Source organism: Pipistrellus kuhlii, unplaced genomic scaffold, assembly GCF_014108245.1.
Source record: "Pipistrellus kuhlii isolate mPipKuh1 unplaced genomic scaffold, mPipKuh1.p scaffold_m20_p_100, whole genome shotgun sequence".
In the NCBI taxonomy this organism is placed as follows: Eukaryota; Metazoa; Chordata; class Mammalia; order Chiroptera; family Vespertilionidae; genus Pipistrellus; species Pipistrellus kuhlii.
The window spans coordinates 125,948-153,584 of NW_023425406.1; the positions used below are offsets into that span (position 1 = coordinate 125,948).

Below are 27,637 nucleotides of genomic sequence, written 5' to 3' on the forward strand. Positions count from 1 at the left end.
ATATGGCACTTCCTGTTTGGGCTGGGTCAGAGGTCAGCAGCCCTTGAGGCGCTGGCCCTGATGGGGAAGGCTGCTGCTTTCCCAGCTCTCATGACCCCTCCTCCCCACCCCTGTTCTGGCTACCCCCCAGCTGCCTCCTTCTCCACAGACACAGAGGTCAGGCCCCTGGGAGCACAGGAACTTGGGGCTGGACAAACCCCCCACTTCTTCCTCCCCTGAGCGGATGAGGTCCAAGGGCCTGGATGAGAAAGACAGGGTAATGTGGCTGCCATCTGGGGATAAGGGCAGAGGTAGGGCAGGGCATGGAGGAGCGGGCAGCCCACAGGTAGTGGCCAGGTTCATTCCACTCCCAGACAGGAAGCTGCTAGGCCTCTGGGGCTGTTGGCAGGTGGGCTGAACCCAAGCCCAGAAGCCAATCCTTTGGGTGATCCCCTGAAGGGAGCCAGGCCCAAGGCAGCCGGGACAGCAGAGCCTCCTGGGAAGCCAACTGCTGAGGGGAGGATTAGCCTACACGGAGTTTAGGGGATGGTCAACAGTCCAGCCAGGGACATCCTAGACAGAACCCAGCCAAGAGAGCGAGTGCAGTGCTGTGGACATCTGGTGGCAGGACCTTGCCTGCCTGTCACCTGGTGCCTGCCTACTCTCCATGCATGCGCCAACCCCCATCCTCTGCTCACACATACCTGCATGAGGATAGGTACTGTGTCCCCCTTCAGGGCAGGTGCTGGCTCCATTGGTGGGGATCTGGGGGGACACTGGTAACTGTGATGGTGACTGCAGGGTAGGAGTAACTGGGGTAGGGAGGCACTCATCGGCCCCTGGATTGAGACAAGGGTAGGAGGGGGTAGGGGGGTGTCAGTGGGGACTGGGAGGGGAACACAATCTAACAAATGTGAGGAGCGACATGAGGACAGGGAGAAGTGTTGCATTCTTTGGGGTTGGACTGATGTCTCCTCTCAGGGACCTCAATGGAAACTTGCACATCTTGCCCTATGGTTTGGCTCAGCGGATAGAGCATTGGCCCACGGACTGAAGGGTCCCGGGTTCAAATCTGGTCAAGTTCATGTACGTCAGTTGCAGACTCGATCCCTGGCCCCAGTCATGACAAGTGCGGGAGGCAACCAATCAACGTGTCTCTCTCACATCAATATTTCTCTCTGTGTGTCTTTCCCCCTCCCTTCCACTCTCTCTAAAAATCAATGGAACAAAATCCTCAGGTGAGGATTAACAAACAATAAATAAACCTTTGCATGTCTGAACCTCTACCCCCAGCCACAGACCCAGAGCCCTGCCCATCGTCCTCCAAATTCTCCAACCCGCCTGTTCCTCTCCGTCCCCAGTGCCCTGACTTGAGGGCCAACCTTCGCAGGTCCCCTGCCTCGCCTCCTGCACATCCGGTCCCGTGCCTTCCTGCTGCCTCACACCCCACGTCGAGGCAAGCTTGGTTCCAGCTCCCAAATCCAGAGACACAGGCCCAGGAAGGAGGATACGGAGCAGAGGGAGGCAAAGGATAGACAAGAATCGAAGGTCATATGCCCTAGGCCACGCCTCCCCCACCCTGGCGGCCACCCAGGGCCAGGCCAGGAGACACTAGCTGCAAGGCCCCCATCCCCTGTACCCACCCTCCCCCACCGCCCCCACCTGAGCCCCCTTACCCTGCAGGCAGCTCGCAGATCTGAGCACAGCTCCTAGGGGCTGGCCTCCCCCAGGGAAAGACCATGGGGGCCCCCGGGGTGTCTCACGGCAACTGTGTCTCCCAGGTTTCTAAGGCGATTAGCACAGATGGCTGCCTCCCCGTGGCACAGCCCCTGTCCGCCATCCCTCGTCTGGCCACACCCAGACCGTGCCTCTCTAAAGATAGCTAGTCGTAGGCCAGCCTGCACAGAGCCCCCTTCAGGCCCTGAAATTACAGCCCTGGCAGTGCTGGGCGGAGAGCCACTGTGTGATTATGTCCTCAGGGAAGGTCAAAAAAAGCTCTGGCATAGAGAGTGCCAGCTTTCACCGGCCACACCTCGGCCATCGGCACTGGGAAGCTTCCAGATCGTGGAGGCTCGGCCGCTCCACAACCACTCGGCTCCCCCTTGAGCATGTTAGCACAAGCCTCTCGGGGACTGGTCCCAGACCCCTTCACCCAGAGGGTCCCCTGAGCATAACTTATCCATTTGGGGCTCCTGGATGTCCCAACGCTAGGCTCCAGGGGCCCTGAGGTGGGGGCTGCCCCCCTGGTGACTATGGGCCTGGCCCTCCTTCTCCCCTGCCTGGCCCCTGAGAGTGCAGAGATTGGGGGCGGATGAGGCCCGCCAGTTGTGAGTGTGGCCCACATAAGGCCATGAGCTTGAGGACACAGGCTTGGGTTCAGGGGCTGCAGTGCCTGGGAGCCTTGAGGGCTCTCTCAGAGATCTCAGCGGAGTTCAGGACAAGGCCGCTTGCTCAAGAAATGACCTTGATGTGTGTGTGATGTGTTCCCGCTTGGGGATTTGTCCTGGAGGCTAGAGTGTAAGGGGACTCCCTTGGGCAAGACTCCTTGTGCTGGGCTGCTTTGCCAGAGTCCTATGCGGACACTCTGGGGAGGAGCTGGGAGGCAGGAGAGCCGCCTCCTCCTAGAAGCCCTCCATGTGCCCCCTTCCCATGCCAGCACCTAAACCCGTGCTATTTCCTTTGGAGCACTCACCGCACTTGGTCTCCATGTTGCTTCTAGTTCAACAGCACATGCACTCTCTATAGAAGTCAAGGCTGGTGGACTCAGCGCCCACGGATGAGAGAAAGAGGCAGAGGGGAGACCCGAGAAAGCAGTGGGGAAGCAGAAAGAATAGACAGGGGGAGCGATCTGCAGAGGCAGGAAGAGGCAGGAAGCCAGCCGGACCTAGCAGGGCCAGGAGGCCAGGAAGGCCCCAGAACGAGGCTGGCAGAGGGCCCCTGGAGCTCCACGCTGGCAGCTCTGTCCAGGCCCCAGAGGCTCATGGGACCAGCAGCTGGGTGGGCTGGATTTCAGGGGAAACTCTCACTGCTGTCACCTCTGCAGAGGTCTCTCACTCTGAGCCCCTGGGTGTCCCACCCACTGGGCTACTTCCCAGACTCCCACGCTCTGCCCTGCAAACACTAGAACCAAGGCCAGTTTTTGCTCCTACTGGGGACCAACGGCTTGAAACCTGCCCTCCAGGCGCCCCACTTCTCTCCTGGGCCTCCCCTAGCTTTGGAGCCAGGGCACGAACAGCTGCAAACCAGCTGTTGGGGGACAGGCTGCAGCTGGCCCCAGGCCCTTCTCCACACACAGGCCTATAGGGTGGCAATGGCCTTGGATTGCCCTGTCTGGGGTTTTCCCTACCCCAGCTATGACCCTGCCCTTTGCCCCGCCCCAGCTATGACCCTGCCCTTTGCCCCCTCCTACCACCTCCATACTTTGACGCACCTGCCCTGCATTATGGGGCCCCAGGCTGGTACTGGGCAGTAGGTCGGGGCAGCAGTGACCCCACAAAGGCCATGTGAGAGCAGGCAGCCAGCAGTATGGCCGGGGGGTTTTCCCAGGAAGCCTGACCGGCCACTGGGCTCCTTCTCAGGTCAAGTTCTTGGCTCCTTCTGGCAGCAGGGCTTTCTACCCTGTTTCCCCGAAAATAAGACAGTGTCTTATATTAATTTTTTCTCCCAAAGTTGCGCTAGGTCTTATTTTAGGAGGATGTCTTATTTTCGGGGAAACACGGTATGAAGGCGCCTGCAGTGGGAGAGGGGAGGGGAGTCTGGGCTGAGTGGCTAGTCGGTTCCAGCAGGATCACCGGGGCCTCTGCAGCCCTTTGGGGGAAGTGTCTAGGGTGTGGCTCTAGGGGGCCTGTTTGGTGGTGTCCCAGAGGCGCGGGGCATGCTGGGAGAGGATCCTGGTCGCCCTTAGGTTCATCCTGATGGGGGACAGGTTCTGCCTCCCCTCCACCCCCACCCCTTCTCAGGCGCCCACCAGGACCCGGCCAGCACTGTCTGCCTCTCATTCTTCTGAAGCTCAGACAGCTGTGCCCCGGCCTCCTCCGCAGCCTGGGGCCTCAGGAAATGCCTTCTCTTCCTTCCTGCCTGGCCCCCTCAAGGCCTGCCCACCCCCCCCCCCAGGCCTCCTCCTGCCTCCTCCCAGCCCTGTCCTTTGGCCTCCCACCAGCCAGCAAGGACATGCTGTTCCCAGTGGGCACCAGCTAGGGTCCAAGTTGTTCCTTTGTTGCAGAGAGAGCTGAGGCACCAGAGAAGAGGAGGGAGAGGGGGAGGGGAGCCCAGGACTTAGGTGCTGCCTGGCTGGTCTGGGAGTGGCCCCCAAATTAGAGGGCCAGGCCCAGTGACTCAGTGGGCCTTGGGCCGGGCGTGCAGTCACGGCTTATTGCAGACTGCAAACCACAGACACGAGAGCCTTCCAGGAACCGTATGCACAGAAATCTTGCCCCGGATGCATCCCCCAATGACAGGGGAGATCTCCAAGGTGCATCTGTGCCCCTTGCAGGGTGCCACCCCCACGCTCCCTCCAGGAAGATGCCAGGCTATGCAGGGGAGATGGATGCTGGCCCACCGCTAGGTCTGACCACTTAATTTTAGCGGCACCCCCCCCCCTGCTCCCCAGACCCTCTACACCTTGCTATGTGTGTCTCCTTATGCCCCCAGCTAGTCCCTCTCCACAATTCCCCTGGCATCCCAGCCTCCAGCTCAGGGCAGGGTGCAGTAGAGGGCGGCTGGGGGCACAAGGCCACGTGGGGCTCCTTGGGCAATGGACATGCCTTGCATGGGTTTCGTTCCTTTCTTCAACAGCTTTATTTTTTTCAAATATATTTTTTATTGATTTCAGAGAAGAAGGGAAAGGGAGAGAGAGAGAGAAATATCCATAGTGAGAGAGAATCATAGATTGGCTGCCTCCTGCCGATCGAGTTCACAACCCGGGCATGTGCCCCGACTGGGACTGGAACCATGTCCTCCTGGTTCCTAGGTCGCCGCTCAACCACTGAGTCTTGTCAGCTTGCATACAAGGCTTTATGGAGATGCAGTTGACATACCATACAGTTCACCTATTTTAAATGTGCCAGTCAATCGTTTTAGTATCGTCACAGAGTGTACAATGTCACCACAGTCCATTTGAGAACATTTTTATCATCTCAAAAAGGAAGTTCATGCCTTTAGCTGTCACCCCTCCATCCCTCATTCCCCCGGCCCTAGGAGACCACTCATCTACTTTCTGTCCTTATACATGCGCCCATTCTGAAACTTTCAAGGGGAATCATACAATCGGTGGTCTTTGGCGACAGGCTATCTTCATGGAGCACAATGCTGTCTGTGTGTTTTGGACCCTCTTTCTCCTCCAAAGGGCCATGACTAGGGATGCTGGCACTGGGGGAGGCCGCATGGGCCTCGTGATATTAGTCTTGTTCCTGCCAGAGATGTTGGACTACGTCTCCAATAAACAGTGAAAACCACAAGCAAACAAGCAGACAAACTGACTCCCCTTGTCTGGAAGGACGTGAGTTCTTTCCAGTCTCCTGGTCTGGACCGTTTGCATCGGCATTACCCCCCAAAAGAAGAAGGAGCCAGAGCTCCCAACCCGGACCCTGCTTTGCCCACGTCTCCCTTCTCTGTGACTCAGCCTGGAAGCTCCCTGCATGCAGACGCCACAGCTCGGTCAGGCAACCTTGTGTCCCCCAACTGACGTTAGTGCAAGAAAGGGGGCTTTGCCCAGCTGGCCTGGCTCAGCGGTTGAGAGTCCATCTCTGAACCAGAAGGTCATGGTTTGATTCCCTGTCAGGGCACCTGCCCAGGTTCCAGGCTCGATTCCCAATGTGGGGCGTGCAGGAGGCACCTAATCAATGATTCTCTCTCATCATTGATGTTTCTGTCTCCCTCTCCCTCTCCCTTCCTCTCTGAAATCAATAAAAATGTATATTTAAATGAGGGGGGTCCCCTGGGCCAAGCCACTCCCCCAGACAGAACCTTCTAGACCCCACTTGCATGCCGGCCCTGGGCTGAGCACTGAATAACTGAATGACAGCTGGCCAGACGGGCGGGACCCTCAGTCCTCATCCCTGTTCTCCACCCATTGGATCCACCTCTCCTCCGCCTCCCCTCAGCCTCCACCTGCGGAGCTTTTCCTCCCTATACACTATTCTCTTTTGGTTTCTGAGGGATTCTATCCTGTGTTGTGTCTCCTGCCTTAGGGTCTTCCCCTCTCAGCCTCCTAGTTTCCTGTGCAGATTTCAGCATCACTGTCTACCTCGGTTTATTTATTAAATATTATTATTATTTTATTTTATTGGTTTCAGAGAGGAAGGGAGAGGGAGGAATAGAAACACCAATGATGAGAGAGGATCATTGATCGGCTGCCTCCTGCATGCCTCACACTGGAGATCGAGCCCAAGACCCAGGCTTGTGCCCTGATCGGGAATCAAACGGTGACCTCCTGGTTCATGGCTCGGCGCTTAACCACCGAGCCACACTGGCTGGGCCTACCTTGGTTTCTCACTCCCTCTCAACTCTCCCCTTTGTCCCTCGGAAGCTGCTCCTGCAAGAGTCTCCCTCCTGCAGTGGCAGCCCATGAAAGAGGCTCTGGCCTGGCCCCGCTGCATGCTGGGTACACGGGCCAGGGGAGGAACGGGACCCCAGTGGACAAGGAGGCCTGGACTCCAGCCACAGGTGGAGGTGGGCCCGCAGGGGTCCTCAGGAAGTGGCCACGCTTCCAGTCATGGCTGACAGCCTCTTCCTGGGAAGCTTGGTGGGCAGGCCCAGTTAGTGAGTGGCCAGCACAGAGCTGGAGCCCCAGAGGAAGTGCCCACCCACAGAGCGGTTATCATATCCTCGGGGACCTGCACAGATTGAGCAAAAGAATGACTCGCTAGGTTCCTTCTCTCTGAATCAGCTTTCCCACTCAGCTTCTCTGCGCTAGGGAGGATCCCCCAAATCTGGGCCGGCCCTTGCCGCCCCTAGCTCAGTCCCATCCTGAGGTCACACAGCTAGGACAAGTTAACAAAAGGCTGGAATGTGCGGGGGTGGGGATGGGGGTGTCCAGTGCTCCCAGCAGCTTTTCCCAAAATCCACACAGCTGCCTCCCGGACCTCAGAGAAGCACCTCCTTGTTCAGGCCAAGGCTGCCCAGGTCCTGGGCGGGCTCAGGACAGAATCCCAGGGCCACTGGCTGGACCAGCAACCAGAGGCGGCAGCCCTCCCCCTCCTCTCTCTTTCCTTTCTGCCCCCTTGCCTTCCTCTGCCCGGCCTGGGGCCAGAAAGCCATTTCCCACCCCTTTCTGGGCCTCAGTGTCCCCATCTGGGCAGTGGAAAGTTTGACTCTCTGAGGCCGGGCCTGCCCAGAGACACCCAGGGTCCTTGTGTGAGTGAGAATGTGTGTCCCTTCGCTATGTTCCCTCGGGCAGGAAGAGGGGGTGCTGGAGGAGGGGATGTGAGCGGGGAGCCGGGAGTGGGTGCAGCTAGCCCAGCCGTCTACAAGAAAATTGCTCCCTTTGAAGCTGCCAGGGGGGCCTGGAAGCCTGCCCCCCTCCTTCCCTTCCTCCCTCCCTCTCTCCTTCCCTCCAGCCCCCTCCCTCCTTTCCTCCCTCCCCGCCCCCTCCCCGTTGGCCCGCCCGCCCAGCCTTTAGCCTCCCTCCCACCGGCTCTGTCTCCCTCTCTCCACGAACTGCCCAGGAGTGAGCAGCTGCTCTGGACGGCCCAACAGACAGACACACGGACTGCTGGACACTCAAGCCTGCCAGCCAGCCAGCCTGCACCCAGCGCTTCCTCTCCTCAGGTAGGGCCCCCACACCAGCCACTCACTGTCCCCACACCCCACGCTGGCCCTCGGCTGCCCTGGATGTCCCATCCCTGGCTCTGTTGCCCCCTCACCGTTCTCAAGAAGCCCCAGCCCCTGACCTTGCTGCCCCCATGCTGCCCCTCCACGTCCCTATCCCTGTCCCTCCTGCCCCCTTACCACCCTCTCCTGTGGGTTCCCAGGATGCCTGCGGGTTCCCAGGGCACTGCTGCAGCCTCTCCATCTGTGCCCCTTCGTCGCCGCCCTGTGGCACCCTTGGTCCTTGTCTCAGTTCTGCCTCTGCTCCCCTCACTCCCCTCCCTCTTCCAGGCACCTTCTCCACCCCCCTTTCCTCTCCCCTCTGATCTCACTCAGCTCAGCGCTCTGCCTGCCCTCTCTGCCTCCCCCTCGGGGTTGTTATCCTTGGCTGCAGCCCCAGAGCATCACCAAGGCATGGCGGCATGGCGGGCACTCCGGCTCTGCCAGTGGCCCTCTCTCTCCCTTCGCCGCGAGACCCCAGGTGCACCCTGCACTCCCGCCGGCCTCTCTGTGCTCTGCTCCTCCTGCTCAGCAGGGAAACCTACTTGCTCAGGGTTCCTCCAGGGCCCGGGGTGGGGCTGCCTGGGTGACTCAACCCCGTCTCCTCAGAACCCCATCGGACTGGGACTCAGAACTGGGGGGAGGCAGAGAGAAACCCGGGCAACTAGGCTATGGGACCCTGGACCAGGCCTGGCTTGGGGCCCTTACGGTTATGGGGACACTGGAGAAATGTTTGGCTGCCGACCCACTTCCAAGCTGGGACCCCGTCATCCCATCATCCTAGGCTTTTAGGGATGGGTGGGCTTCAAGGGCTCCCTGACCAGCAAGCAGTTCTGTCCCCCAAAGGCAGCCCAGCCACTTGTGTGTGTTGGGGGGGGGGGGGGCATCTTTCGAATGGAGAGAGAGCCTGAGGTCTGAGCAAAGTATAGCTGGCAGGTTGCCTCTAGGACCCTTTGGGAGGGGAGAAGTGGCTCCTGCGGGTCCCACCCCCATCCCATCCATTGTACAGAGGGGACTACTGAGGCCCAGAGAGGGATAGGAACCTGCTCACGGTTGCACAGCCATTCAAGGGCAGAGCTGAGGTCAGGACTCAGGGCTTCTGACCGACAAACTCTGGCTGTATTGACCCCATGCTACCCAGGGAATCGTCACAGTCATTTGACTACTGATGGCAATAGCCTGTGTTTAGCAGTACTATGAGACGATCAGGTGAGGGTAGCAAGATCACTGGCCCCTGGCCCCCGAGCTGCCAAGATGGCTGGCAGGTAGAGGGGCCTGTCAAGGGACCCAGGAGAAGAGGAAGGTAGAACAGAGCTCTCTGGGTGAGGCCCTGAGTGCCCTGGTCGCCCCCCCCCGCTTGCGGCATGGGCTGGTGTGGGGCCCGGGCACTGGTTAGTGAGGGTTGCTGAGTGCAGAAAGTCCATGATCCTCCAGGGCGGAGCAGTGGGTGGCATCGGGTGGGGCAGACCTCACTTAAGCCAGAGAGATTGTTCCTGAACAATCTTCAGAAGAGCCACTCAGGTTGCGGCTGTGGTCAGTGCCATCTGTCCTCAGGAGGCTCCTGCCTCTGGGCCCTCACCCCGCCCTGGCCTGCCAGCTCACCGCCCTTACGGCCTTCCTGGGGCCGGGACAAGCTAGAGATGCTCGGGCCTCCCTCAACGCCAGAGAGGAAGGTTCCCAGGGGGTCTGTGTCCAGGAGCGCATTCAAGCAGAATGTGTTTCCCCGAAAATAAGACATCCTCTGAAAATAAGACCTAGCGCAACTTTGGGAGAAAAAATTAATATAAGACACTGTCTTATTTTCGGGGAAACAGGGTACCTCCTCCGGGGCGAGGTGTGGGTCCATGAGCACTGGTTTCCAAGGCCCCAGGGTGGGGCTGCCCGGGCGGCTCAACCCTATCTCCTCACAACCCCATTGGATTGGGACTCAGAACTGGGGGGAAGCAGAGAGAAACCTGGGCAACTAGGCCATGGGACCCTGGGCCAGGCCTGGCTTAGGGCTCTTAAGATTATGGGGACACTGGATAAATGTTTGGCTGCCGACCCACTTCCAAACTGGGACCCCGTCATCCCAGGCTTTTAGGGTGGACTTCAAGGAATCCCTAACCAGGCGAGTGCTCCCAGCAACGCGCTGCTGCCTGTGCCATCCGCACCTGGCAGAGCTGCCTCCAAACTGTAAGGACCAGGTTGGGAACCAGGAGCGGAGAGGACTCCGGTGGCAAGCCAGCCGCCCGGTCCAGCTGCCCACGGGGCCACCTTCAAACCCAAGGACCCTGTTCCAGTGGATGTGAGCCTCCCGCTACTTTTGTGCTCTGCCTGCCCTGGAGAAGCGGTCGGGGTCCCTAAGTAGTAGATGGGGAGTCTGAGGCCCCACCCCTTTGCCCCTGGATCTGGTGGCAGTTCCGCGTCAGTCCATTTTAGGGGCCCAGAAAGTTGGGGTACAACCCTCTGATCGGTGTGCGTGGTGACTTGCAACCATCAACCCAGATTTCTCCCCACTGTGGCCCTGGCCCATTGGAGGGGGAAGGAGAGGAGGAAAGGGGGCCTATGTAAGACCAGAGTCTCCTTCGGCAAGATTCTGCAGTCACTAGAGGCCACGGAGTGTCTCTTTCGGTGACAGTGTCAAGTCCCCAGAGGAGGGAGTTGTCATGAGCCCGAAAGCCAGGGTCTGTAAGCAGGGCCTTCCAAGATGGCTGCTTCCCCCCACCCACACCCTGGCCTCTGAAGCCCCACCCACTGGGCTGCTATCCTGCAGGCGGCACATCCGGGGCCTCACCATCCTTGCCCATCCTGATTGTTAACAAGGTCTTCCCAGGCCCACTGAGACTTCATCCTGCTCCCCCTGGTCAGGTAACCCAGAGCCGGAAAGCCTGGGCCCTGCCCGGAGCTGCTCCACCCCACCACGCCTCTCTGTCTGCCCTGCTGCTGGGAGGGGACACGCTAGCCCAAGACTTGCCCCAAACTGAGGGGCTAGGAGGTGACAGAGTGCCGTGCTGTGAGCCATGGGGTGGGAATGAGCCCCTGCTCTCCCTGAAGGCAAGCAGATCCGGGCCCTGCCAGCTCTGCCCCCTCCCTCCCTCCCCTCCCTCATGTCCTCTTCGGCTCCCACACTGGGCCAACCACAGAACCCTCTCTGTACATCCTGTCTTAGGGGAAGCCAGTGGGCTGTGGGGGTTGTGCTGGGGGGAGGGGGGTCTGCTCAGTCCTGCCCCAGCCCCATGGACCGGTCCTTCTCCAGCTTCTAGACCAGCTCCATCCTTCCACGTAGGAACATACAGCCCGAGGGTCCCAGGGCATCCTGGAAGCCACCCCAGCCCTACTCCATGAGCCTCTTCCCCACCCTTTCTGCTCCGGGTGGGGGTAGCTCCTGGAGGGGCTGTGGAGGGCACCTTTTTGCCCAGAGTCCAGCAGCCTCCTCTCCCAGCACGGCCTACAGAGGAGCAGCACCAGCAGCATCAGCGAAAGTTTGGAGACTCAAATGACTCCCATCTGTCTCCCCCACCCCCTGTGGTGACACATCTCTTAGGTTTAGGGGGCGGGGCGCTGGGAGAGAGTCTGACCTCACCCCTGCTTCTCCCTGACCAGCTGCCTCTAGGAGGTCAGATGGCCCAGGGGGACACAGCAGTCAGAGGCCCCTGGGGATTGGAGCAATAGAAGCAGGGTTTGAAGGCGGGGGGACAGAGGGCAGAGAGAGGCTGGCTCTGACAGCCCTGACTCTGGAGATAAGGGAAGTCCAGAGGCAGAGAAGGGTCTGACTTTGATCCTCTCAGAAGTCTGAGTCCCAGCTCAACCTTCATTCCAGTCCCCTGGGCCTCGGAGGCTGCCCCGCTATAAGGAGGCCTGATGCAGGGAACCTTGTGAGCAGCTGAAGGTGAACAGGTCCTGGCTGCCAAGGGCTGGGTCCTGCCACAGCCGGGGCCCCTGGGAGGGAGTTGGAACCCCGGTACAGGGAAGGCTGTGGGGAACCCTGGGCCCAGGAAGGGAAGGAACTACAGACTTCCCTCCGGGGTGCCTGGCAGCTCTCCTGGCCTGGGAGTCAGGCCAAGCTCCCTTGCCCTGGCCAGGCTCAAGGAGAAAATGAGGCAGGCAGGGACCCAGGCTCTGGTAGGCAGGCAGAGAGCATCGCCCTGGGGGGTCTGGCGCTGGCTGGCACCTAAAATGCTCAGGGGAACTTCCCCGGCCCGCCAGGGTGATGGCTTTTGCAGACAACTTCCTTGTAGACTGAAGCAGAGCTGGCCTTGTGCATATACTTGGGCCAAAGCAGTGCCACCTGATCCATGGACGAAGAGGGTAGGCCCCTCGGGCAGTGGGGAGCTATGGATGGTGGCAGCCAGAGAGAGGTGCTACGATCCTAAAGGATTTCTGATGCGAGCAAAGGGGCACGGGGCTGTGCTTTCCAACCACCTCATGTCCCAGCTGGGGCGAGGGAGCTGCCAACGAGTCTTCTCCAGGGACCCCAGGGGCTGGCCCAGCCCCTACGCAGCCCAGAGAGCGTGGGATACTGCGGCTCTGGGGCCTGCAGCAAAGTCTGCAATTGATGGCAGAGGGTGGGGCGAGACACAGGGGTGGAAGACAGTCAGACAGCGAAGTCCCAGCTCCCCCATTTCCTCACTGGGTGGCCTCGGGCAAGCTCGGAGCCTCATCTTACCCATTCAGCAAGCAGTACAAAGCAGGGCTGCCTTCTATGGTCATTGGGAAATCATTTGAATTTCCTGCCCCGCCCTGGGAGGGGCTAGCATCCTCCCCTTTCCTCAAAGATTCTATTTTTTAAAAATATTCTTATTGATTTCAGAGAGGAAGGGAGAGGGAGCGAGAGTAACATCAATGATGAGAGAGAATCATTGATCGGCTGCCTCCTGCACGCCCCATGCTGGGGTTCGAGCCCACAACTCAGGCATATGCCCTGACGGGGAGTCGAACCCTGACCTCCTGGTTCATAAGCTGATGTTCAACCACTGAGCCACACCGGCCGGGCTCCTCAAAGATTCTAGAACACGGTGAGGAGCTCAGGATATTTTCACCAGTGGGAGGAGGAGGAAGGACACACACCAGGGAACTCAGGACCCCTGGCTGACACAGGTTGACCCTCTTGCTTTTCTCCTGGCAGGGTAGGGGCAGGCGGGGTTGGCTCTCCTCGCCATTAGGGGAGGGGAGTCTGGTTTGGCAACACCAGCTGCCTCCCCCCTTCCCCGTGGCAGCCCTTTGCAGCCAATGGGCTGGCTTCCTGCAGCCTCTCACACCATGTCCAGATGGAGTCTGGCTGTCCTTGGAGACCCAGCTCTGCCCAGTCACACCAGCAGCGCCAGGGCCACAACAGGGAGGAGCTGACCTGGCAAGCCACACGTGGGCATTTGCACCCCTTGTCACCTGAGGGCATGCTGAGACAATGGCGGTGGGCTCAGGGTGGCTGGGACACAGACACAGACAGGGTGGGGCTCAGGGACCAACCCCTCCCCACCCCAGCCAGCAGCAGAATCATCCTCACAGTACGCACACGTGGGCTTCAGCAGATCCATGGGGGGTACATGTACCCACTCTCTGTTTGACCCCAAGCACAGACTAGAGTTGTTGGGAGTCTGGGGGGCCATAGGGAGCACCCCAGGGTCAGCCTGGGTAGCAAACCCTGCTTCTTGCCTGCTGGTTGAAGCAGGGCCCCGAGGGTTTGGTGAACAGGGTTGAGTAGGGGAAAAAGGTCACCCTGAATCACCTCCCCCCACCCTACTCCGCACACCTCACCCATGCAGTCCCAGGGACCTGGCAGGGCTGAGTGGAAGGTGGCACGGGTGTCAGAATTCAGGTCGGGTGGCTCAGTGGGGTCAGACACAGCAAGCTGGGGCCCAGGGAGAGCGCCCGGAGTCTAGGACTTGGCAGCTGTGGGCTGCACCTCAGCCGGCGAGCTCCCAGGGCCTGCCAGACCTCAAGTCCTGCTCCTGCCGCCCTTGGCCCGGCCTGAATGCCTGGCACGGCCCGTCCATGTTCTCAGAGGCTGCCAATGTGTCTTGTTTGGCTGCGACCTGGAACAATCCTGCTCGGAGGACTGTTCCGACTTCCAGAGGGCCAGACAAGAAGGGCCCTATTGGGTCGGAGGCGCAGGCTCCAGGAAGCCCGGCCTCCTCCCTCGCTCACACCTGTGGGCGCCAGGCTGAGGCCTCACAGCCATTACCACTTCTTTCCTTTGCTCTGAGGAGGTGGGGTTCAGAGAGCTCAGAGCCTGCTTTGATGGGGCTGGAGGCCCTCCCTTAAGTCCTGGGGACATGCCTGGGGAACGGGGGGGAAGGGTGGGAGATGAAGGGAAACTGAGGCCCAAAGGCCCCGGGTGGTGTGGGGAGGTGGTGTTGGGGGGACTTGCTGTGATTCTCACACTATCTGTCCATGGGGGGCTCCCACTTCCTGGGCTTTGGTCTTCCTGCCTCCTACATGTGTGTGTTCCTGAAAGGGGTGGGGGCGGGCAGTGTGAGCTGATGGGGGAGGAGGCATGGGCACCCTTAAACTGGGGCAGCTGGTCCTGACTACCTCCCCGCAATCCCCCACCCTGATCGCAGTCCCCCACCCTGATCGTCAGCATCCTGCAGGGAATCCCCCAGGCTCTGCCCTGCCGACGCTGGGCCAAGCCAGCCACCCAGAGACCCCAGTCCTTCACGGGGTGCTGAGAGGCCAGGCCGAGGCCTGGAAGTTCAGGTCCTGGAGTTACCTGAACTGGGCCCTTTGGTCTCAGACTGAGTGTCTCGGGGGGGGGGGGGAAATCTGTTCCTCTTTCTAGGCCTCAGTTTTCTCTCCCATAAAATAGAGGTCCTCATTGCTCAGGACACAGGGAAGCCTTCCCCTGGGCACCCCCTGAGGCCCCTTCCTGGCTCCTTTTGCCTCTGGGGGTGGTCTCTGGCTGCCCCCTGCAGGCACGCTGTCCAGCCAGCCCCCTCCCCTCTGCATAGTTCTGGCGGAGTCCTATGCCAGGCCCTCGAGGGGAAATGAGGGCTGTGCCGGGAAGCCCGCCCAGCCTCCACCCGCCAGCCTGCCCACTGCCTGGGCCCAGCCAGGAACCGGGGAGAACCAGCCAAACCTTGTCCTCGGCCTCTGTCACGGGGCCCTGGTGAAGGGCCTCCAAGCCCTCAGCCTCCCTTCCCCTCAGAGTGTGTCTGTGCTGGAGCCGGGCTGGACCCAAGATGTAGTGGTGTCGGGCAGGGTAGCTTTAAGCTGGCGCAGCCCCTCCAGAGCCCTGGCCCCCAGGAGGGGCCAGACACCAGGGCAGATGTGCCCTGTGGACATCCCAGCTGTCTCCAGCTCCAGGCTGCAGGGGGCCCATCTGCTCCCACCTCTCCCCACCCAGACCCCCCCACCCCAACCCTACCTATCAAGGTTGACTGTGCATCCCAGAGAATTCCAAGGCTCTTGCTGGGCATTCCAGCCCTGACTCATCCCCCTTGTAGGGGAGAAGCTTTGGCAGGGGTGCCAGACAAAGGGGGAAGCAGTCTCCTCCCTCTCTCCCTTCCATCTTCTCTCCCGCCTTCGTCTTCCCCTTCCTGTTCTCTCCCACTGCTCCTCCTCCTCTCCGCCTGGCCCCTAGCAGCCAGTGGCACCTGGGCAAGGGACCCGAGCAGGGGTAACAGGCCCGGGAGGCCTAGACCCACGCCACTCTGTCCTGAGAGTTGCAAACTCAGGGGAAGAAGGAGGGACCCGCTGACCAGGTAGGCAAGCTCCAGGCCTTCTCCCTACCCTGAGCCAAGGCCTTCTGGGGGTCCCCTGAGTCAGCATGGCCAGCCTGGGGCTGGCAGAATCCGGTGCAAGCCAGAGAGGCTGGCTGCTGCCCCAGTATGGAGGATCCTCACTTTGCTGTGTGACTTGGGGTAGGCAGCTTCTCTGAGCCTGCCACCAGGGGGCCATGCACCCAGGAGGGCGGTAGGAGCCTGGCTGGGGCCCTCCAAGGCTGGCTCTGCAGCTTAGTCAACAGAACCTTGGCCTGGACTCCGCCTGTCATCCCTCTTCAGCTGTATCCTCAGGCACCAGGGGAACCGAGGCGGGCCACGTGACCTGGGGTTGCAGGAGTCCTGGAGGGTACAGCAAGACAGGGATGGCTGAGAATCTGAGGGTCACAGCTGTGTGCCCAGCCCTTGAGCTGGCCCCAGGCACCACCCGGTAGCCAACCCAACCCCACGTCCAATGGGCCTGCCCAGGAGAGCAGTAGGTGGGTCCAAGCTGCTCCGAAGGTGCTGGCCTAGAGCGGGCAGAGCCCTCCACCCCCAGGCCTCCCTTCCATGTCTGCAGCCCGCATCCAGGCTCGGGATGGGGGCTCCCCAGCCCCACTGATGCTCCAAACAGCCCCTCTCCTGGCCAAGATGGGCACCAAGTGAGGGCCTCCTTGGGTGGGGCAAGTTTGGGTCTACAGGAGGCATGGGCCGTTGCTGGTCCTCCCACCCCAAAGCTGTGAGGCAAGCAGTGGGTAGGACACTCTGATTCCTGTTGAACAGATGGGGAAAATGAGGCTGGGACCTTTCCAGGAAACCCTTGTAGGTTGGAGAGGCATGGGCCCTGGCTCCTGCCTGGTACAGAGCCTTTGGGAAGAGCAGCCTCTGGCTGGGGGCAGCCTCTTCTGGAGGAGGAAGGGGGCAGGCCCCTGTGGGTGCTAGGGGCAGGCTCAGGCACGGAAGTGCCCCACCCCCACCTCCCTGCCCAGCCTCGGGGCCTCCAGACAAGCCTGACCCTGCTCATCACCCTGCTGGCAGTCTGCTCCACTTGTGGGGGGTGAGGGGGTCCAGGGGCCTGCACCCTGGGCAGATGGAAGGGTGAGAACCCCAGGACTCTACGAGCCCAGCCAGGGGAAGGCTTGTGGGCCAGGTGAGGAAGCCGAGGCCCCGGGGGACAGTGGAGAAGCAGATGAGGGGGCTGTGCCCCGAGGAATGCTCCTCCTGCCTCTGGAACGAGCCCAGGTCTTGGCCCAGCGTGCCCAGCCTGGTGCCTTGGCCTCTTGGCTTTTGTAAAAAAAGATGTGGGTGCACTGCAAGGTGGGGGGCTCAGTCAGGAAAGGAAGCGACTCATAATCCCTTAACTCAACCCCGACTGCACCCACATTGCCTTAAGCTTGTGGGATTGGCCCAGGGCCACAGTGGTATCTTCAAAGCGTGTGTGAGGCAAATGATTGGGTTTCTCTCTCCGCCTCCTCCACTCGCCTCCCTGACCCCCCAGGCAGCTGCTCGCTGACTCAGAGGGGGGAAAGGAGGGTGCCACAGACTCCCTAACTAGGAAGACATTGCAATTCCACTGAAGTCTTGCCTGGGAGCAGAAGGGAGCGGAAGGAGGTGCCCCGATTTTGCCAGGTGCCTCCTGCCTGCCCACAGCCGCTATCTCTGCCACTCGGTCCCCAGTGATGGATGCGGGACACGATGCCAACACACACCGAACCCCAGCCCCTGGTGTGGGGAGGGTGGCCGGGGAAAGGGATGGGTGTGGGTGCCGGCTGGGCCCTCCTGACGGCCCCTTCTTGCTCTGGCCCACTAGGCACGTCCATCATGTGGCCCCTCTGGCTCCTCACGTCCCTGCTGGCCCTGAGCCAGGCCCTGCCCTTCGAGCAAAAGGGTTTCTGGGACTTCACCCTGGACGACGGGGTGCCCATGCTGAACGATGAGGAGGCTTCCGGTGCCGACACCTCGGGAGTCCCGGACCTGGATGCCCTCACGCCCACCTTCAGCGCCATGTGTCCTTTCGGCTGCCACTGCCACCTGCGGGTGGTTCAGTGCTCCGACCTAGGTCAGTCTCCGGGCCGTGGCGGGAGGGGTGTGTGGAGGTGTGGGCACAGACCGAGTGCCCCTAGCAAGGGGACACACCTCTGTCCTGTGGGATGGGCGTGGGAGGATGGGGGCCCAAATGGGTGACCCTAGACAGGCTCTGGAATGCTGATTGCAGTGTGGGCGGGTGGCAGTGGCGGGGGCGGGGTCCCTGGGTGTGTGTCTGTGTGTGTGAGTGCCCTCTGCTCTGAGCCTCTCAGAGACATGGCCTGGGCTCACATGGGTGACAGCGGCGCTGGTCCCCAGGTCTGAAGTCTGTGCCCAAGGAGATCTCCCCCGACACCACACTGCTGGACCTCCAGAGCAACGACATCACTGAGCTCCGGAAGGACGACTTCAAAGGCCTGCAGCACCTCTATGTAAGTCCGCCCTGCCTCTTAAAAAAAAATATATATATATTGATTTCAGAGAGGAAGGGAGAGGGAGAGAGAGAGAAACATCAATGATGAGAGGAAATCATCGATTGGCTGCCTCCTGCACGCCCCACACTGGGGATGGACCCCGCAACCCAGGCATGTGCCCTGACCAGGAACAAACCCTGGCCTCCTGGTTCATAGGTCGATGCTCAACCACTGAGCCACATTGGCCCGGTCCACCTCACCCTTTCAAAGTGCCTTGCAGCTAGGAGTGGATCCAGATGGGGGTGTGGGTGTATACTTGTGGTGTGCAAGAGGGACCTGGGAACTGTGGGTTCCTGAAAGGAGTCTGAGGTTGGCATGGAGGGAGTGCCCGGGGTCAGGGTCACATGCATGGGTGTCAGCAACCACAGAGCAGGACGGGATCACTCAGCTTAATCCCCTTTTTGGCTGGAAACTTTATTGATTTTTCGCAAGAACATATTTCATTGTAGCCTAGGGTACAAATGGGGAAACTGAGGCTCATAGAAGTGCTGGGCCACGCTAGGCAGTAGTGGCATCACCTGACTCCGAGCTCTGCGCTCTGCGCTCTGCCCACCCAGCTGGGCCTCAAACACCTGTGAAAGTCCCAATGACAGCCACTTACTCCTGCTCTCTCTGCCTCCGCCTCCAGGAGGGAGAGAGAGGAGAGGGCTGGGTGGGCCAGGAAGCTGGGCCTTCACCTCCAATGACGTCCACCCCCACCCCCTCAGGCTCTCGTCCTGGTGAACAACAAAATCTCTAAGATACACGAGAAGGCCTTCAGCCCCCTGCGGAAGCTGCAGAAGCTCTACATCTCCAAGAACCACCTGGTGGAGATCCCTCCCAACCTGCCCAGCTCCCTGGTGGAGCTCCGCATCCATGACAACCGCATCCGCAAGGTGCCCAAGGGCGTGTTCAGTGGGCTGCGCAACATGAACTGCATCGGTGAGTGTGGCCCTGGCCCAGAACAGCCCCCATCCCGGTGGCTGTCAGGAAGGGTCAGGGGCTGGGACAGGGACCTCTTCCGGTCAGAATGGGTCCCCTGGAGCCTTGTCTAGGGGCATGCCCCAGAGCAGCCTAACAGGGTGAAGAGAAATCAGGGGATTGTAGAGAGAGGGAAGGGAAAGGACGAATGTCACGAGATAGCCAACCAGGGCCTGCCATGGGCTCACCCTTTCCTCCTGCTCGCCCTGCCCACTGAGCCCGATGCAGGGCTAGTCCCCTTGGGGGCTAGTGATCTTGAACAGCAATTTGTCCCATAAATCAGTGGTTGCTTTCAGGGGGAAATAGAGGGGCCGGCAATTGGCAGGGTTCATCAGGCCAACCCAAGCCAGGAGGCCAGCAGGCCCCAGGGTATACGGGCAGCAGCTCAAGCTCCATCCGCTCTGGCTCCGGGGCTGAGGGGGCCTCTCTCCTAGAGATGGGCGGGAACCCCCTGGAAAACAGTGGCTTTGAACCTGGAGCCTTCGATGGCCTGAAGCTCAACTACCTGCGCATCTCTGAGGCCAAGCTCACCGGCATCCCCAAAGGTAGGAACACAACCTTTTCCTCCCACGCTGGGCAGAGCTGGGGGTCTAGAGCCTTCTAGAGCCACCTGGTCTCCTTATAGGGAGGACTTCAGTGGGCCTCCCTCCCTTCCCCCCCCCCCCACTCACACAGCAGCAGCCACACCCTCCTGCATTCATTCCATTCATTGTCCCGGCAGACCTCCCGGAGACCCTGAATGAACTCCACCTGGACCACAACAAAATCCAGGCTATTGAGCTGGAGGATCTGCTCCGCTACTCCAAGCTGTACAGGTGGGCTGGGGCCCAGGCGGGGGGCCCACCCCTCAGCCCTCTTCTCCTCTGGTCTCTCAGTACATCTCCTCCTTCCGTTTGCAGGCTGGGCCTGGGCCACAACCAGATCCGCATGATCGAGAACGGAAGCCTGAGCTTTCTGCCCACCCTGAGGGAGCTGCACTTGGACAACAACAAGCTGTCCAAGGTGCCTGCTGGCCTTCCGGATCTCAAGCTACTCCAGGTGAGAGCTGGGCAGGGGAGAGGGGTGGGCAACCCGGTACCAAGGCAGCCCATGTCCCCAGGCCAGTTCCTTGGCCTCCCTGCCCCTCCCGATTTGGGCCCCAAGTAGAGAGTGGAACAGGAACTTGCTGTACAAGAGGCAGCTGCATGGTCTGGCCACTTCTTCTCCCTCCGCCTCTGCCTCCTCATCTGGAAAGGAGCAGTCACGAGTCTGTGCTGAGGAAGAGGGGGAGGACGGCAGGGTAGCAAAGGAGGGTGGGATGGGCTGGAGAGAGGTTGTGACAGATAAGCCGAGGTGGCCTGGTAGATACTGGAGCTGAAGGTCTCCCAAGACGGCAGGGTCTGGGAGGTCGGGGAACAGGAAGGGCCTGGGAATGAACAACTACGTGCCAAGATAGGGATAGCCCAAGGCAGGAAGTGGGCTGATGGGGTGGTGGTGCAGGGCCTTGCCTGGGGTTCTGTTCCCTGGCTTAGTTTCCAGTCAAGAAGTGAGCTTGGTCTTGCCCAGCCCTGCTCTGGCCCCTCAGACGCTTCCTCAGCCCCATTCCCACGGTTGTCCAGCCAGAGCTCGGCTTGCGTGGCAGTCCAGCTGCAGCAGGCGCGGTGCAGGCAGTGCTGGTCTGAGCGCGCCCTCTAGTGGCCAGTTCCTCTCTGGTTCTAGAGGGCGCTTGTTGCACACGAGCGCCTCTCCTGGTCATTGGACGTCATACCACCCACACTCCTGTCTGCTCAGCCCTCCCCTAGAGAGGGGCTTCAGGGAGTTGGGGGAGGCTGATAGAGGGCAAGTGCCTCTGAGGACCGGGAGGAAAAGGAAATTATCCTGAAAGTTCTTTCTCCTGTCATGCCCCGGGGTCCCTGGAATGAGAGGCTGAGAGGGCCAGGCCGGGAGGGAGTTCGGTGAACCCAGAGGGAAGGCCAGGGACCCTCTGGGAGCCCAAGGTGCCATCTTTTCTGCATGGACTCCTCCACCCCATCCCCCGCCTCCATCCCCATGTGCCCGTCACCTCCCTCCCACCACAAACCCACCTGAACCCCTCATCCCAGCCCCTGGTCACACACGTCTGACCACCATACTCCAGCCTTGGTTTGCTCCTCCTGCTGGATGCAATGCAATGAAGTAGTGCCCAGGTGGCCACCAGGCCAGATTCGGCAAAGGTGGTTGGGGTCGGGGGAGGGCACTGGCGCTGAACCTAGGCCACACCCCTCTGCCCCAGGTGGTCTACCTGCACACCAACAACATCACCAAGGTGGGCGTCAACGACTTCTGCCCCATGGGCTTTGGGGTCAAGCGGGCCTACTACAACGGCATCAGCCTCTTCAACAACCCTGTGCCCTACTGGGAGGTGCAGCCAGCCACCTTCCGCTGCGTCACCGACCGTCTGGCCATCCAGTTTGGCAACTACAAGAAGTAGAGGCAGCAGCAGCCTTGCGGTGGCCTGGGCCGGGTCTCTGGGGAGCACAGCAAATGTCCTGAAGGCTGAGGCAGAGCGAGGGAGCCAAGCCAGTGCCCAGCTGCACCCAACCCAGCCCCCCCCCTCCAGCCCCAACCCCCCCCCCCACACTCACTGCCCCCTGACACCTTCGCCCTGGTTCCCAAGCATGCAGGTGGGGCACCAGGCCCAGACCCCATCACAAGTCCCCTTGGCTTCAGAGCTGCCCCTCCCCCCACCATAGCCATTCAGAGGGGCTCCCACCAAATTTGCTTTCCTTTCACCCTGAAACCAAATTGTCTGAAGCTCCAATCCAGGGAAACCAGTCCCTTGGTCTGGGGGACGGGAGGGGATGAGCAGAGATGGAGACAGCAGACCCCTCCGAGCCCACCGCGCCTGCCTGGGGCACATTCCTCCTTCACATGAACTTGCGGCTTCCGGCCCTCATTGGCCTGGTCTGCCATCCTTGGCCCCCAATGGGCCCCCACCTTTATGCAAGTTCATGGCCTATCCATTGGAGCTTCCTTTCTCTACTGACTCTTAGACCAGTGTCTCCCCCCCCCCCCCCCCCAATCTCATCCTTGGGCTAGATCAGGTCTCTCCCCTAAGCCTGGGCCTGCAGGCGGCAGATGGAGGTACTGTCCCCTCTAGTCACGAGGGGAAGCACTGGGCTCAGTCAGACCCCGGAAGTCAGGCCCCCAGGAGGGGCCCAGCATCCCACTGGAGTCCCAAGCACGCTTTTCATTGTCCCCCTTCCCCCATGATGGCTAGGTCTTGCATTTCACCCTGAAACCTCCGCCTCACTCCCGGCCCTTGGTGTGGGGTTTCAAGCTTGAGGAAGGGCTGCTTCTGAGGTCGGATGCTGTCTTTCAATTAAAGAAACACTGTGCAATATGGCTCTATGTGTCGTTGTTCTCAGGGTGGCACTGGGGGCCACTCTGGCCTGCTGTCCGGCTCTGCCTCTCTATGCCCCCTCCAAGCCTGGGGCTTTGTCTTTGCTGCTTTCCCTGAAGGTCTTGGGCACCTCCAGGTGTGGGGCTGTACAAGAGGCCCTGGTGACCAGGCGGGAGGCCACGGCCTGGCCCCTTTCCCTACCTTCTAGGCACTTCTACTGCCCCAGCTGTCCTTAGAGTGGGCTCCTGGAGTAGCCCACCCCGGTGGCATCTGCCCTCTCAGAGTGGAGTGTTCGCCAGGCACCTGCAGGATGCAAGGCACCAGGCTAGACCCCTTCCAGGGGAGCCAGGAAGTCCTAGGGGTCCCCTGATTGCCCCTCTTTTTTAATATATATTTTTATTGATTTTAGAGAGGAAGGGAGAGGGAGAGAGAGAAACATCAATGATGAAAGAGAATCATGGATGGGCTGCCTCCTGCACGCCCCACACTGGGGATCATGCCTGCAACTGAGGCATGTGCCATGACTGGGAATCGAACTGTGACCTCCTGGTTCCTAGGTTGACGCTCAACCACTGAGTGACACTGGCCAGGAGCCCCATTGTCCCTCTTGATGGGCTCCTGTGTCAGCACCAGGAGGCGCACTCCGGGGCAGGGCAGCGCTCTGTGTGCTGCGTGCGCCCACCTGTGCTGGCCTGGCCCAGGTTCCCAGCACAACCTCCACCCCGTAAGGCACACCGCGTGCCAGCTGAGCCACGCCCTGGCTGCAGTGTGCTGGCGCCGTCCCAAGAGAAGATCCAGAGCACAGCCGGGAAATCCTGCTCACTGGACACGGGGGGGGGGGGGGGGGGGGACAGTCCCCAGAGCAATGCCCTCTTGGCATGCCCAGAAGGCTGAGGTGGCGGCAGGCTGGATCCTGGCTGCTCTTTCTTTGTGCTACGTGAGGGGGCTCTGTCTCTAGCAGTGGGGCCCAGGGCTTCCCGGGGCAGCCACAGGCCACTCACAAAAATAGAGCAGGCAGGGCCCACTGGGAGTGGCAGCCCAGGAGAGGAACCCGGAGACTCAGCACATGCGGCCACCTGCCCTTCCACCTGGCCTGGCACTGGGACATCCGGTGTCCCCAGGTTTCTCCTTTTGGGGATGGGAGGCACTGCTCGCAGTGGCAGCCCGGCGATAGAATGTCACCCGTCGGCATCATAGCACTATTCTGGGCCATGTGCTCCACAGCCCAGCAATCTCTGCTGAGCTGGGCAGGCTCAGGGCAAGGGCACTGGCCCAGGGCCAGGAGTCAGGGCCTCGGTCAAGTCCCCTCGCTGGCTGGGAGGAGGGGCAGCCGGCACCGGGGCCTGGTGGAGCCAGAAGCCTGGAGCCCTCGGGCCCTTTCTCTGTGTGCTAGTCTTGGCGCCTGACCTGTTATGCGGGTCCAGCACAGCCCCTCCCCGCTGTGGGTCTCTGTCTTCTCACCCTCCTTTCTTTCCTCCCTTCCTCCCTCCCTCCTTCCCTGCCTTCCTGCCATTACTTTCCTCTATTCCTCCCTCTCACTGGGGACGCAGGTGCCACAAGCCAAGGCTGTTAGGCACAGAGGAGACCCCTGTGGCTGGACCCCAGGGAAGGGGTCTATAGGCTTGGTGGGTCACCCCTCCCCAGAGGGAACAGTGCCCTGCAGGCAGGACCCGCATTGTGCCCAGACCTGAGGCACCCAGGAGAATGTTCGGGCCCTGAGGCAGAGTCCGGGGGAGAGGGGGGCGGTTAATAGGGCCAGCCCCAAAGGGCTTGCGGGTCCTGGTTGGAGGAGAGAGCTCTCACCCACAGCAACTGGTCAAAGCCGAATTACTTAGCCCCACTCTGATATCAAGTGTGTTTGCAAACTATTGGATGATGAATAATAATAGGAAGAACAAGGGGAATAGGAACGCAAAAGTTGAAACTGATTGAACTTTAAGAAAAAAACACCCATGGCAACATCAAGTGGACTGCCCTGGCGGGCTAACAGCTGCCATGTACAGTTTCACGTATACTTCCATGTACAGTTTCAAGTACACCTCCTCCTAGTGGAGCTCAGGGTCTGGCTCCAGTCACAGGAATCCCAGGGTGGCAGAGCTGCGGAGGGCTGGCGGGGGCATGCTAAACTATAGGTGGATCAGTGGGCTGAGGGGGGCTCAGTTAGAAAAGTGCGGGAAAGGTGAGGGAGGGGCCTGCTTCCAGCCCGATCTTGCGTTGAGCAGGAACCCCTGGACTTGGTGACTGATTGTTCATGGGGTGAAAGGAAGGGAGTGGATGGGTTGAGAGTGTGGTGCTCCCATTGAGGCTCCTGGAGGGATGCCACCAGAGGGCTGGGAGCACCCCAGGAGCAGTGGCTGTGCACCTGCAGTTCGGGGGAGGGGTGTGAGCCCCAGGGCACGCTGGAGCTGGTGCACACGGGCATGCACATGCGCACGCACACGCTGGGCAATGGAAGTCATGGGAACAGCTCCGTTGGAGGGGAGGACAATCCCATGAAAGGAAAAGCCGCCAAGGAGTGGACTCAATGACACAGGGCTTGCCTGGGGGACATTTCCGAGCACTTATTACTAGTCAGGTGCCTCCTGGAGGTGGCAGGGCCCAGCTGGAGACTAAGCCAAATCCACTGCTTAGGTTTAGACGAGTCAGGGCTTGTCCAAGGGGCAGTTGGCCAGGCGTCCCCAGGCTATGGCCAGGGATGCGGGCAGGGCCCCTCAGGAGAACAACCTCTCCTTGAAGAATCTGAAGGGTCAGAGGAGAGGCTGTTCTGAGAACTTGAGTGGGGGGAGGGGCAGTGTTCATCCACCATTAGTCCCCTTGGGGGCTCTAGACCTCGTCCCGGTGGGCTCCAGGCTCCAGTCTCAAGCTTCACTCTGAACACATGGGGCAGGGCATCATCTCCAAGATGGCACAGAGCTGCTGAAGGGCCCCAGTGCCTGCTGCACATGGGCTGCCAGGACAGGGCAGGAGTGCCGGAGGCTGGAACCGGTCTGGCAAGAGGGAGTTGTGCTCAGAGGACCACCTCCTTGTAGCCAGTCCTGAGCTGCTGGGAAAACAGAAGAGAGGTATGCCTCGGGCTGAGCCAGGCCCAGTCTGGTCTGTTTCTTGGGATGGCTGTAACAAAAGACCACTAGCTGGTGGCTTCAAACAGAGATGGACTCTTATGGTTCTGGAGGCCACGAGTCCAAAGTCAAGGTGTTAGCAGGGCCATGCACCTGCTGAAGGCTCTAGCTTCTGGTGGTTGCAGGCATCCCTTGGCTTGTGGCCCCATCACTACAGTCTTTGCCTCCATCTTTACACGACCTCCTGCTATGTGTCTGTGTGTGTCAATGTTCCTCCTGCCTCCCTCTTTATGGACGTCTGTCACTGCATTTGGGTCCTGCCGAGATAATTCAGGGTGATCTCTTCATCTCAACATCCTAAAGTTAATCACATCTGCAAAGTCCTTATTTCCAAAGAAGGTCTCAGTCCCATTCCAGGGATGGAGGCTTGCACATCTCACTGGAGGCATTTCTGCCTGTCATGGGGCTGCAGGTCAGCGCTGATGGTCCCCAAAGTCTTGGGAGGGGTGTTATCTGTGATCTCAGACAGAGGAAGAGTGGGCACAGAGAAGAGGAAAGCCAGGGCCCAGCCAGAGATTCCCCCACTTCAATGGTGGGCTGAGGAATTGCTGTCCCCAGATAAGGCTGTGGCAGTCACACCAAAAATGGCAAGAGGAACACCAGGCAAGGGAGGACGGGTGGCAGTTGCAGGCCCACAGAGAGGAGAAGCCTGGTGCTAGGTGGTGGCCCGAGGACCTGGGAAAGACAGCATTCAGGAGGAGAATGAGAGCTAGAGGCAGGAGTGAGGGAGGGGTGATGAGTGGGTAGGAGAGGGTAGAGTGGGCTCCTTTGGCAGAGTGTGTGAGGGGCACCGGCTGAGTGCCACCTTCCATAGAGTGCCAGAGGGGGATGGGATGGGGGTGGGAGAGACAGGCTGTTGACAATGTAGGAGTGAGGGACGGGGGGCGAGGGGGGCCGAGGACACACTGGGGACCGGGGATGGGACTTGAGGAAAGGGATGGGGGAGAGTGCAGGGAAGGAGGAAGGTCTGGACCACTAGGCCAAGTCCCTTCCCCTGCCACACCCCCAGCCCCAGCTATAAGCCTCCCTGGGGCTTCCACCTAAGCATTTGCAGTGCAGACCTAAGGCAGAAATTTCTAGAGAAGTTCTCCCCATCTACCCCCCTAGGGGAAGAGAAGCCAAGCAGGGCTGGCCAATGAACAAGGGCCATCAGTGATACATCAGACACTCCAGGCCTGGGGACTGACCGACTCCAACCGCAAAATGGGGACCATCCCCTCTCCAGGCCCGTTAGCTGGTTGAGGGTTGCTAGGGACTGAGGACCATGATGACATCTTGAAGGGCTGTGACTCTGTCCCTTCGGCCCTCCTGAAAGCCACATACCTTGTTCCTTAACCAGCTGACCTTGGCCTCAGTGGGCCTCATCACAGGGGCACATGGCATGGCCAACTCTTGCCTGGGCTAGTCTTGGGCGGTGCCCCCGGGCCGGGGGGAGGGGAAGAGGCACAGGAGCACAGATGGGTGATCCCTGCCTCAAACTCTCTCCCCTTCCAATCCAGAGGGGGTCTGTGCCAAGCACGGGAAGAGAGGGGCCACATGGAACTTCCCGCCCAAAGCAGCTGACTCCCAGCTCTGGAGGTGGGGCGGCTTCACATGCTGGTGCTAATGCTGCCATGTGGACAGCAGCCATCAGTAAAATGAACATGCCCCCAGGGGCGATCAGGGACGAGGCTATCACCTCTCCCAGCCCATTAGCTGCTTGGGTCTCAGAGGGAAGGCAGTGACTGAGTCCCAAGGGAGTCTTCTCTCTTTGCTTCAGCTACTTCCCAGCCTGCACATGAGGGCCTCCCCCTGCCCCTCTGAGCCCCCATGTCTTCCTCACTCCTGTCCTCCCACAGCTGCCCACACCTGTCTACTAGGAGGTAGAGCTACGACTGAGGTGTTTGCTATCAGCCAGGGTGCACCCCCTGCCCACGGAAGCAGCCTGCCCCTCCTTCCTCTGGCTCTGGGACCTCAAGTCCCCACTGGAAGGACATGCCCAAGGAGCCTGTCCAGCTGCGAGAGGCCAAGAAGGGGATCCAAGCAGAATCTGGCGGGAGGGGGGGGGGCTCTGAGGCTCTCAGGAGGTGCTCCCATCATTCGGAGCTCCTCTTCCATCATGTGGGTGCCCAAGGGTGGCTGGCACCCCATCTCCCAGCCAGGTGAAAGTTTAGCTTTGCAACTGGTACTCAAGTGAGGTCTGGTGGCCCTCCATGTGTGGGATGGCAAGAAGAACAATTTCAAAGACGCTGAAGC

The 27,637-nt window shown here is 60.4% G+C and overlaps 1 protein-coding gene across 2 annotated transcripts; it reads left to right on the forward strand.

Moving 5' to 3' along the window:
- The first annotated feature begins 7,313 nt into the window (after positions 1-7,313).
- Positions 7,314-22,283, forward strand: BGN (biglycan). Of its 2 annotated transcripts, XM_036429991.2 has the most exons (9): positions 7,314-7,332; positions 7,644-7,746; positions 17,275-17,523; positions 17,808-17,920; positions 18,670-18,883; positions 19,357-19,467; positions 19,644-19,737; positions 19,822-19,960; positions 21,174-22,283. In XM_036429991.2, exons 3-9 carry the CDS (start codon positions 17,286-17,288, stop codon positions 21,369-21,371), a joined length of 1,107 nt encoding a protein of 368 aa, XP_036285884.1. In that variant the 5' UTR covers positions 7,314-7,332; positions 7,644-7,746; positions 17,275-17,285; the 3' UTR covers positions 21,372-22,283. The 2 variants fall into 2 exon arrangements, with proteins under 2 accessions (XP_036285884.1, XP_036285885.1); XM_036429992.2 differs by lacking the exons at positions 7,314-7,332; positions 7,644-7,746 and adding an exon at positions 15,443-15,467.
- The last annotated feature ends 5,354 nt before the right edge of the window (positions 22,284-27,637 follow it).

Bases quoted from the DNA above. Each gene is read 5' to 3' on its own strand.
- BGN (XM_036429991.2), top strand. From the start codon at position 17,286: ATGTGGCCCCTCTGGCTCCTCACGTCCCTGCTGGCCCTGAGCCAGGCC. The intron at 19,468-19,643 runs GTAGGAACACAA...TTGTCCCGGCAG, and splicing joins GCTCACCGGCATCCCCAAAG to ACCTCCCGGAGACCCTGAAT. The intron at 19,738-19,821 runs GTGGGCTGGGGC...TTCCGTTTGCAG, and splicing joins CGCTACTCCAAGCTGTACAG to GCTGGGCCTGGGCCACAACC.